Here is a 12,376-nt window from a genome sequence, read left to right on the forward strand (position 1 = left end):
GAGATCTTTGTCCATTTTTAATTGGATTGGATATTTTGCTATTAAGTTGTATAATTTGTAGAATATATACGTATAATCTATGTAAAATACATACAAAGTGTGTGTGTGTGTGTGTGTGTGTGTGTGTGTGTGTGTGTATCTATATATATCTCCCTTATCAGATCTATGGCTTGCAAATATTATCTCTTATTCTGTACGTTGCCTTTTCGTTTTGTTGATTTGCTGAATAGAAGCTTTTGCATGAATTTGATATAATTTATTTAAGTCTTTAATTTGTCTAAGAGTTAATTTTCATCAGTGGTTTCACATAGTGGTTTCATTTTTTGGCTTATGGATATCCGGCTTTTCCAATACCATTTACTGAAGACATTACTTTCCTCATTGTGTTTTCTTGGCTCCCTTGTCAAATTTTAATTAACTATGTATGTGTGAGTTTATTTCTGGCTCCTGACTCTGTTCCATTGATCTGCCAATAGGATATTGTTTTCATTTTTATCACTTTATAATATAGTTTGAAATCAGGGAGTATGATGCCTTCAGCTTTGTTCTTCTTTCTCAAGATTGCTTTGGTTATTTGGGAGTCTTTTTGGTTCCACATAAATTTTAGGATTGTTTATTTTATTTCAATGGGAAATGTCAGTGGGATCTTGATAGGAATTGTATTGTATCAATGGATTGCTCTGGGTAGTATGCACATTTTAACAACATTAATTCTTCTAATCCATGAACACAGACTATCTTGTGATTTATTTATGTCTTCTTCAGTTTATTTCACAATTGTCTTACAGTTTTCACCATACAAATATTTTACTTCCTTGGATGGATTTATTCCTAGGTATTTTATTGTTTTTCATGCTATTGTAGATGGGATTATTTTTAAAATTTCTCTTTGTGATAATTCATTATTAGTGTACAAAAATACAACAGGTTTTTGTATATCCATCCTGCAACTTTACTGAATTCGTTTATTAATTCTACATTTTTTTTTTTTGGTGGAGTCTTTAGGGTTTTCTCTGTATAATATGTCATCTACAAACAGATATTTTACTTCTTTATTTTTTATTTCACTGAGGTGGTGAAAGTGTGTATCTTTGTCTTTTTCCTGATCCTTCAGGAAAAGCTTTCAGCTTTTCATTATCAAATATGATGTTAGTTATGGGCTCCTTATTTATAGTCTTTATTATGTTTGATGTACATTTCTTCAATACCTAATTGTTGAGAGTTTTCATCATAAATGGATGTTGAATTGTGTCAAGTGCTTTTTTTGTTGGTGTCTATCTGATTATATGATTTTTATCCTTCTTATTGTTAATGAGCTATATCACATTACTGATTTGTGTCTGATGAACCATCCTTAAGTCCCATAGATATACCCGACTTCATCTTGGTGTATGAATCTTTTAATGTGTTGTTGAATTCACTTTGCTAACATTTTGTTGAGTATTTCAATATTTATGATTATCAGTGATGCTGGCCTATAATTTTTTTGTAGTGTTCTTTGGTATTAAAGTAATGCTGACCTTGTAAAGTAGTTTTGGAAGTGCCTCCTCCATCCTTTCAAGTTTTTGGAATGGTTTGAGAAGAACTGGTATTAATTCTTCTTTAAATTACCAATGAAAACTTCTGTTCCCAGACTTTTCTTTGCAGAGATATTTTTTATTATTTATTTATTTATTTATTTATTTATTTATTTATTTATTTATTTAAATATCAGGGTTTTTTAAATGTTTATTTATTTTTGAGACAGAGAGAGACAGAGCATGAACGGGGGAGGGGCAGAGAGAGAGGGAGACACAGAATTGGAGGCAGGCTCCAGGCTCCGAGCCATCAGCACAGAGCCCGACAGGGACTCGAACTCACGGACCGCGAGATCGTGACCTGAGCTGAAGTCAGACGCTCAACTGACTGAGCCACCCAGGCACCCCTGCAGAGATATTTTAAATTAATGATTCACTCTTGTTCCTTGTTACTGGTTTGGTTTGTTCAGATTTTCTATTCTTGATGATTTTGTCTTGTAAGTTTTCTATTTCCAGGGATTTATCAATTTATTTAGGTTATCCAATTTGTTGGTGTGTAAATGTTTATGGTTGTCTCTTATGAACATCTGCATTTCTGTGGCATCAGTTGAATGTCTCCGATTTCATTTCTCATGTTATTTATTTGATCTCTCTTTTTTCTTAATCAACCTAGGCTTATCAAGTTTGTTTCTGTTTTGAAAAAAATAGGTATTAATGTTGATTTTTTTGGTCTTTATTTCATATGTTTTTGCTCTGATTTCTGTTATTTCCCAGCTTGTTAATTATAGGCTTGGTTGTTCTGTTTTTTAATACATTTTTTTTCATTTTATTTGAGAGACAGAGAGAGAGACAGAGAGAGACAGAGAGAGAGATAGAGCATGAGTCAGGGAGGGGCAGAAGGAGAGAGAGAATCTTAAGCAGGCTCCACACTCAAGTGCAGAGCCCAATATAGAGCTCAAGCCCGTGACCCTGGGATTATGATCTGACCCCAAATCAGGAGTTGGATGCTCACCCAACTGAGCCACCCAAGTGACCTCTTCTTTTTAGTTTTTGGATGTATAAAGTTAGGTTGTATATTTGAGATCATTTCTTTTTCTTACTGTAGGCATTTATCACTATAAAGACCTCTCATAGAACTGCCTTTGTATGTGAGGTATTTATTTCTCTCTTGCTGCTTTCAAAATTATTTTTCTTTGGTTTTAGCCAGTTTTATTGTAATGTGTCTTAGAGATGATTTCCTTGGGTTGAATCTGTTTGGGGGAATTAATGAGCTTCTTGATTTTGATAGTCCGTATCTCTTCCCAGATTGATAAATTCACAGCCATTATTTCCTTAAGTAAACTTCCTGTCCCTTTCTCTCTCTTCTCCTTTTGGGACTCACATAATGCCTACAATGTCTCCTCTGATAGTCTCCCATAATTCATATAGGCTTTCTCTGGAATTCCTTCTCCTTTTTTCTCCTCTGACTACAAGACTTCAAATGACCTCTCTTCTACTTCATAGATTCTTTCTTCTGATTGATAAGATCTGCTGTTGATACTTTTTGTTGTATTTTTCCTTTCATTCATTATATTCTTCAGTTATAGAATTTCTGTGCGGTTCTTTTTATAATTTCTACCTCATTTTCCTGATTTCTTTGGATTTTCTTTCTGTGTCTTCTTATAGCTCACTGAGCTTCCTTAAAGCTACCGTTTTCAATTCTTTATCAGGAAAATCATAAATCTTCATTATTTAGGGTAAGCTACTGGAAAAGTGTTGTGTTTCTTTGGTGATGTCATATTTCCTTGATTTTTCATGTTTCTTAAAGTCTTGCATTGTTGCCTTTGCCTTTGAAGAAGGTCTCACTTTCTCTGGTCTTTCCTGATGTTGGCAGAGAAATACTTTCTGTCATACTTGTTAGGGATCCTGAGGCTTTTTGAAGATGTTTTTAATGGATACATTTTTCCAGTATGTCTTACTACGATTTAAGAGGGAATTTTTGGATGGTATGCCTTTCTTCAATCCTGCAGAGTTAGTCAGGGTCCTGACAGCTTTCTGTTTGATTTCCTGGAGGTAATGCTGAATGGTCAAGTACATTCTTTTTACTCTATCTGTGGAGTCAGTTTGAATTTCTAAGTATGTTCACTAGCCATTTGAAAACTCCTGCACACACTACCTTTGGGGAATATACAAAAGGAGCTGGCCAGTGGATAGCAGGTATGCAGAATGTTGGGGGATGCCACCAGGTGAGCAAGATCTGAACCCAAGTCATCCCAGTGGCTAGTGGGTAGGCTACTGAATGTAGTCTGCAAAGTGGTTAGTAGGGTCTTTGTCCCTTGAGGAATTCTGAGCCCTGACTGTTGTGGTCCAAACTTTTCTCATTCCCTTCACTCATGAAGATCACTTCAGTATTCTGGATGTAGTTAGAAAGAAATGGACCTTTTGGTCAGTGACCCATGCAGTTGAAGAAGCCAGATGATCACTCACACACTTTCTCCCTGTGGAGAAATTGCAGGCTGAATGGGTCTCTCTTGGCACTGAACTGTACCCCTTTCAGGGAGGAGTGACTCAGATAAGAAAAAAAATGTTCCATTCATCCTCTTCAGTGCACCCACTCTTGGATCTTTTTGCTGTCAAAGTGTGCAAAAACTTCTGCTAGATTCCCAGACTCTTACAAAAATGCTCTTTCTGTGGGTGATTGTCAAAACTGTGATCTTGGCCAGGAAGAACTGAAACTTGTGTTCTGACATCTAGCTGGTGTCACTCTATTTTTTTCTAGATTGACTTCATGTATGTATGTATTTTGTGTTTTTATTTTTGTCGACATACAGTGTTATATTATTTTCAGGTGTATAATATAGTGATTCAACAATTCCATACCTTACCCAGTGCTCATAATGACATCACTATTTCACCTGTTCCCTGCGCCACCTTTCTCCCCTCTGGTAACTATCACTTTGTTCTCTATAGTTGAGTCTTTTTGTTTGTTTGTTTTGGTTTTGGTTTTTGTTTGTTTGTTTGTTTGTTTGTTTTTGGTTTATCTCACTCTCACATATTTCCCAATTTGTCATTTGTCTTAAATCCCACATATGACTGAAATCATATGGTATTTGTCTTTCATTGACTGACTCATTTTACTTGGCATTATACTGTCCAGCTCCATACATATTGTTGCAAATGGCAAGATTTCATTCTTTTTCATGGCTGAATAATAGTCTCTCTCTCTCTGTATGTATACACACACACACACACACACACACACACACGCACACACACACCACTCATCTTTATTCATTCATCAATCAATAGATACTTGGCTACTTCCATATCTTGGTTATTGGAAAGAAAGCTGATATAAACATAGGTGTGCATATATCCCTTTGAATTAGTGTTTTTTTGTATTCTTTGGGTAAATACCCGGAAGTATGATTGCTGGATCATACAGCAAGTCTATTTTTCTTTTTGAGGAACTTCCATACTGTTTTCCAGAGTGGCTGCACCAGTTTGCATTCCCAACAGTGCAAGAGGGTACCCCTTGCTCCACATCCTCACCAACATCTGTTGTTTCTTGTGTTGTTGATTTTAGCCATTCTGTCAAGGGTGAGGTGATATCTTATTGTTGTTTTGATTGCATTTCCCTGATGATAAGTGATGATGAGTATCTCTTCATGTGCCTGTTGTCCTTTGTATGTCTTTGGAGAAATGTCTGTTCATGTCTCCCATTCATTTTTTTAGTTGGATTATTTGGTTTTTGGTGTCGAGTTTTATAAGTTCTTTACATATTTTGGACACTACTCTTTACCAGACATGCCATCTGTAAATAACATCTCCCATTCCACAGGTTGCCTTTCAGTTTTATTGACTGTTTCCTTTGCTGTGCAGAAGTTTTTTTATTTTAATGTAGTTCTAATAATTTTTTATTTTATTTTTATTTATTTATTCTTGCTTTTATTTTCCTTGCCTCAGGGGATCTGTCTAGAAAGTTTGTGGCTGATTTCAGAGAAGTTACTGCTTCTGCTCTCTCTCTTCCAGGACTTTTATAGTTTCAGGTCTCACATTTAGGTCTTTAATCCACTTTGAATTTATTTTTGTGTATGGTGCAACAAAGTGGTTCAGTTTCATTTTGTGCATGTTGCTGTGTAGTTTTCCCAGTACCATTTGTTGAACACATTGTCTTTTTCCCACTGGATATTCGTTCCTGCTTTGTTGAAGATTAATTCAGTATATAATTATGGGTTTATTTCTGGGTTTTCTATTCAGTTCCATTTGTCCAAGTGTCTATTTTTGTGCCAGTACCTTACTGTCTTGATCACTATAGCTTTGTAATATAACTTGAAGTCTGGAATTGTGATGCTTCCAGCTTTGCTTTCTCTTTCAAGACTGATTTGACTATTCAGGTTCTTTTGTAGTTCCATACAAACTTTAGGATTGTTTGTTCTAGGTCTGTAAAAAATGTTGGTATTTTGATGGGGACTGCATTGAATGTGTAGATTGCTTTGGGTTGTGTAGACATTTTAACAATATTTGCTCTTCTAGTCCATGGACATGGGATGTCTTTCCATTAATTGTGTCATCTTCCATTTCTTTTTCATCAGAGTTTTATAGTTTCAGAGTACAGATCTTTCACCTCTCTGATTAGGTTTATTCTTAGGTATTTTATTATTTTTAGTGCAATAGTAAATGGGTTGTTTTCTTAATTTCTCTTTCTGCTGTTTCATTATTAATATATAGAAAGGGATCAAATTCCTATACATTGATTTTGTATCCTACAGCTTTTCTGAATTCATTCTAGTTCTAGCAGGTTTCAGTGGAATCTTTTGGGTTTTCTATATAGAATATTATGTCATCTGTAAATAGTAAAAGGTTTACCTCTTCCTTACTGATTTGGATGCCTTTTATTTCTTTTTGTTGTCTGATTGCAGTGGCTCGAACTTCCAGTACTATCTCGAATAAAAATGGTAGAGTAGACATCCTTGTCTTGTTCCTTAGGGGAAAAGCTGTTTTTCCCCTTTAAGGATGATGTTAGTTGTGTGTTTTTCATGTATGGCCTTTTTTTATGTTGAGGTATGTCCCCTCAAAACTTACTTTGTTGAGAGCTTTTATTATGAATTGATGTTATATTTTGCCAAATGCTTTTCTGGCATCTGTTGAAATGATCATATGGTTCTTATCCTTTTTTTTTATTGATGTGGTTTGAATGATGTGATATATCACATTGATTGGTTTGTTAATATTGAACCATCCTTGGAGTCCAGGAATAAATCACCGTGCGTAAGACTGATGTGGTGAATAATTTTTTAATGTTTTGTTAGATTTGGTTTGCTAGTATTTGTTATGGATTTTTGCATCTATATTCATCTACAGTTCCCTTTTCTTGTTTCTTTATCTGGTTTTGGTATCAGGGTAGTGCTGCCTCATAGAATGAATTTGGAGTTTTCCTTCTTTTTCTATTTTTTTGGAATAGTTTAAGAAGATCACTTCTCGGACTTCTGGCTAAGATCAAGTGTGGAGTAGTGTGAGAAGAATACGTATTAACTCTTCTTTAAATGTTTGGTAGAATTCACTTGTGAACTCATCTGGTCTTGGACTTTTGTTTGTTGGGAGGTGTTTGATTACTGATTCCTTTTTTTTTTTTTCTGTTAATTGGTCTGTTCATTTTTTTATTTGTTCCCGTTTCAGTTTTGGTAGGTTTATGTTTATAGGAATTTATCCATTTCTTCCAGATTACCGACTTTTTGGCATACAGTTTTCCATGATATTCTCGTATAATTGTTTGAATTTCTGTGGTGTTGGTTGTTATTTCTCCTCTCTTGTGATTTACTTATTTGGGTCCTTTATCTTTTCTTCTTGATAGTATGGCTAGCAGTTTATCACTTATTAATTTTTTCAAAGAACCAGTTCCTGGTTTCTTTGATCTGCTCTATTGTTTTTCTAGTTTCTATGACATTTCTTTCTTTGATTTAAAAATTTTTAAAGTTAATTCATTTTTGAGAGAGAGACAGAGTGTAAGCAGGGGAGGGGCAGAGAGAGAGGGAGACACAGAATCCAAAGCAGGGTCCATGCTCTGAGTTGTCAGCACAGAGCCTGACATGGAGCTTGAACTCACAAACCGTGAGATCATGACCTGACTTGCAGTCAGATGCTTAACCGACTGAGCCACCCAGGCACCTCCATTTATTTCTGTTCTAATCCTTATTATTTCTTTCCTTCTTTTTTTTTTTTTTCCTTAGGTTTTGTTTGTGGTTGCTTTTCTAGCTTCTTCAGGTGTCAAGTGAAATTGTTTATTTGATTATTTTCTTGCTTCTTGAAGCAGACCTGTATTGCTACAAACTTCCCTCTTAGAACCAGTTTGGCTGCATCCCAAAGGTTTTTAATTGTGGTGTTTTCACTTTCACTTGTTTCCATGTGGTTTTTTGAATTTTCTTTTATTTTCTGGTTGACCCATTCATTGTTTATTAGCATGTTACTTTACTTTCATATATTTATGCTCTTTTCAGACTTTTTCTTGTGGTTGACTTCTAGTTACATAGTAGTGTGTTCAGAAAAGATGCATGGTATCACTTTGACCTTTTTGAATTTGTTGGGGCTTGTTTTATGTCCTAATATGTGTCCCATTCTGGAGAATGTTCCACATACACTTGAAAAGATTGTGTATTCTGCTGTTTTAGGATGCAGTGTTCTCAAAATATCTGTTAAATCCATCTGTTCCAGTGTGTCATTCAGAGCTGTTGTTTCCTTGTTGATTATCTGTTTAAATGATCTTGTCCATTTATGTAACTGAAGTGTGAAAATCCGCTACTATCACTTATGAATGTTTAGTTCTTTTCTATTTGTTATTAACTTTTATGTATAGGGGAGCTTACATGTTGGGTGCATAAACATTTACAATCGTTATATCTTTTTGTTGGATTGTCCCCTTTATTATTTCAGCTTCTGCTGAAAAATGCCCTAGGAGCCTTATGGGTTTTCCCTTGTATGGGATTTTTTTTTTTTTTTTTTTTTGTCTTGCTGCTTTAAAATTTTTTTTCTATACCCCTATGTTTTGCCAATCTAATTACAATATATATGTTTCTGTGGGTTAGCTTTTGTTTATTTTCTTGGGGGTTCCCTGTGCCTCCTGGATATGGATATCTGTTTCCTCCCCCCCAAATTAGGGAAGTTTTCTGCTATTAATTCTTCAAATAAATTTTCTGTCCCTTTTTTTTCTTTCTTTTTCTTCTGGGACTCCTCTACAATGAATGTTGTTATGTTTGATGGAGTCATGGAGTTCCATAAATCTATTCTCTTTTTGCATAATTCTTTTCTCTCTTTTGTTCAGCTTGATAACTTTCCGTTGCTTTGTCTTCTAGGCCATTATGTTGTTCCTCTCCTTCTTCCAGCCTGCTGTTCATGCCACCAAGTGTGTTTCTGATTTTGTTTATTGAGCCCTTTATCTTTGCTGTGTTATTCCTTATCTCTGTATTAAGGGTTTCACCCATGTCTTGGATTTTTTTTCTTAAGTCCAGTATCTTTAGATTTGTTACATTAAATTCTCTATTAGGTATTTTACTAATATCTGTTTCACTTAGATCCATGGCTGTGGCATTGCACTGTTCTTGCATTTGGGACAATTTCTTCTGTTTTCTCATTTTGTCTAAGTTTCTTGGCTTACTTTTCTGTGTTAAAAAAGTCAGCTACTTCTCCTGTTCCTGAGGGTAATGGCCTTATGAAAAAGAGGTTCTCTCATGCCCTGAGGTGTTGTGACCCCGTTTCCCCAGGGCCTGGCACTTCAGGGAGTGTCTCCAATATATGCTATGTGCACACTGTTGTTGTGTCCTGACTGCTTTATCTTTCCGGTCACTCATCTGCAGAGGCTCTCTTTGCCTGTTGTGGGCAGTGTTTGGTTCCTTGCCTGAATGTGGTAAGTTTTAACTTGGTGTATTCTGGTCTGCTTGTGAAATGAGACTTCTCAACATTGCTGCTGGAATCCAGCCCCACCTCCCTGCCCCCTGCCAGAAACAAATAAACAAAACAAACAAACAAACAAACAAACAAAAAACCTCCCAAGTTGGGAGATGTAGCTTGGGCTGGGATTTGATCTGGTCTTTTGTGGTTGGGGGCTGCCTGCTCTGGGACTGAGGCAAGTGTGACCGGGAAGGGTGGTTCCACCAGAGCATAGGGACATAGGGCCTGGTGTAAGCAAGTAAGATAGCAAGTGTGAGCTCTGAGCTGGTTCCCACAGTTGACCCTGTGTCAATGTCGAAGGGTGGGAGAGGGAAATGGCACCTGCCAGTTCCTTTGTTTCCAGAGGGGTCTCTGTGAATGCTCCCTTTCTGCAACATGCTCCAGGATGAGCAAATAACCTCCCCACTGTGTGCTCCAAGTGCTCATCAGATTGCTGTTTCCATGCTGTATGTCCACAGGCTCTTTGCTTGCCTTATCTCCAAGAGCAGTCCCAATGCCCTTTGATCTCTTCCAGACCCAAGCACACTGACCTTTCAAACCCCAGGCTTTAAGCCTCACTGGTTGCAGGAACTCACAAAATTTGTCCCCTCTCCCTTTCCAAGCTAATTTCTATGGGGATTTGTTTTTCCTGTGTGTTCCTCTGTGTGTCAGTCTGCCTTTCACCCTCTCTGTGACCACTACTCCCTTACCACCTCAGTGGCCACAGTCCATTTCTTCTCAGTTTGGGAGAGAAACCTGCATCTCTGTACATCTTACTTCTTCAATGTGGCCTATTCTGTATCTTTAATTGTGGAATCTGTTCTGCCAGTCTTCAGGTCAATCTCGGGGGTATTTAGGATGATTTGATAGTTATCCTTATGGGATGAGGCAAGCCTAGGATCCCCCTACTCTGTCACATCTTCCTCCTTCCATTGCTGGTGTCACCCTATTAATACAGGTTACTTCTTTGTAGTTCCATTACTGTTTTCTTGACTAATGCCTATTATTAGACATTTATTTTGCTATATATATGTACCAAAAATGTGTATATCCACTCACACATTCTTGGAAAAAATAAAACTAAGTAGATTCATTGGTGGAAATAAGAAAGTTGATATAAATATTTTGTCACAGTTAATATAGATGAGGGTTAGAAAACCATAAATATACTGAGATCTGAGACCATTTACTTACTGAGAAGAATGCACTCGGGAGGAGGGAACCAGCCACCCTCTGTACAGGTCATCACAGTCTGCTCATTTTGAAGACTGTAGCCAGCATGGCAGTTAACTCTTACAGATTCACCTTGTACGTATTTTACTTCTTGTTTTGGGTTATCTCCATTTTTCAAATGATTGAAAATACATTGTCCTAAAAATCATAAAAATAATAAGCAAAAAATTTTTAAACCCATAAATTCAGTGAAAATAGCAAATTAAAAATTATTTGTAGGGGCGCCTGGGTGGCTCAGTCAGTTGGGCGGCCGACTTCAGTTCAGGTCACGATCTCGCGGTCCGTGAGTTCCAGCCCCGCGTCGGGCTCTGGGCTGACGGCTCAGAGCCTGGAGCCTGCTTCCGATTCTGTGTCTCCCTCTCTCTCTGCCCCTCCCCCGTTCATGCTCTGTCTCTCTCTGTCTCAAAAATAAATAAACGTTAAAAAAAAAAAAATTAAAAAAAAATTATTTGTACAACATTTAAACTGTAATGCATAAGTATCCAAAAATAAAGCTAATACCAAATGTTGAAAAACAAAAAAATCAATAGTCAATACTATTTACTTTCAGTATTTATAATTAAGGTATGGGTAAATGATATAGGTATTTTCAAAAAACCTCTAACTTTATCTCTAATAAGATTTTAGGAAGAGCTCCTTATAAAAGGAAAACCTCATGTTGGTATTTTTGCTCATAAAATTCATCCCTTGGCCTTCTTTTTGTCATAGTAGTCTTAATTGTACTCACTTACATGTCTGCTCCCTCCAGGATGTGAACTATTTATACATATACAATTATAACGGTTGACTTACTGCGGCATGGTACTGCTGGTGACCATCCTTCTTTTGTGCAATGAATATATTCCCAGGGCTCTTGTGAAGCAGTCACAAAATTGGTCTTACAGGAATACCAGTATTTTTTTCCTACACGTACTGGAAAGTCTCGTCTATAGATAATTTCATAGTATAGACTACCATGTTTTATTTGTGGAAAATCACAACGATTCCCTTGGAAGAAAAACAAAACAAACAAAACCATTATAAATAATGTTTTGCCTTAATAAAAAATCAAACCGAAAATGAATTGTTTCATGGGTGAATTCTATCCTCTTATTAGCATTATTTCATTAATCGCATCAGGTTTTCTAGGACAAGAAAAGTTATAAATTTCAGATTTTTTCCACATTTTTGAAGCTTTCAATATTGAGATCAAGTGTTCATTTAGTCTTATTCCTTTTAAGTTATCTTCTAGTATTTTTCTCCACTGCTTTTTGACGAGTTAGATTCTTTTCCCTTTATCCTTGGATGAATTTCATCATGATACATAAATATGAGTGTCATTTAACAATCATTCTACCTTGGGCAAACTTCAGTGTTTGGATTTGCAGGAATTAAGTTTTAAAGAACTTAAATACATTGCTGTAAAATTGTAAAGGAGAGATTTGAACCCTGGTGGTCTGATTTCAGAACAACTTTGGTTATCCACCTATTAGGTGTTTCAAAGTGTATCAATTAGGGGTTAAGATGGTGGAGAAGTAGAGGGACAAAGATTTCCCTCGTCCCTCAAACAGCTGTATTGAGGTCAGAACACCTGGAACACCCAGGAAATCTATCTGCAGAGTGACAGAAAAATCTGCACAGGTGGAGGGAGACAGCTTGACGGGACAGAGGTGTGTCTATGCGAATTGGGGGAGATAAAACATTATGGGCCCGGAGGGAAGGGTTCCCCCTCTGTGGAGAGACAA

The 12,376-nt window shown here is 36.5% G+C and overlaps 1 protein-coding gene across 7 annotated transcripts in view; it reads right to left on the reverse strand.

Moving 5' to 3' along the window:
- Nucleotides 1–12,376, reverse strand: part of LOC102956603 (complement factor H-like) — a 200,018-nt gene that overhangs the window by 136,035 nt on the left and 51,607 nt on the right. For all 7 annotated transcript variants that reach the window (XM_042976088.1, XM_042976091.1, XM_042976094.1 and 4 more), the window contains exons 8-9: nucleotides 11,445–11,639; nucleotides 10,614–10,790 (exon numbers count right to left, since the gene is read on the reverse strand). In XM_042976088.1, the coding sequence (XP_042832022.1) occupies nucleotides 10,614–10,790; nucleotides 11,445–11,639 (372 nt within the window). The remainder of the gene's footprint in view (nucleotides 1–10,613; nucleotides 10,791–11,444; nucleotides 11,640–12,376) is intronic.

The sequence above is a fragment of the Panthera tigris genome, chromosome F3 (genome assembly GCF_018350195.1).
Source record: "Panthera tigris isolate Pti1 chromosome F3, P.tigris_Pti1_mat1.1, whole genome shotgun sequence".
NCBI classification, from domain to species: Eukaryota; Metazoa; Chordata; class Mammalia; order Carnivora; family Felidae; genus Panthera; species Panthera tigris.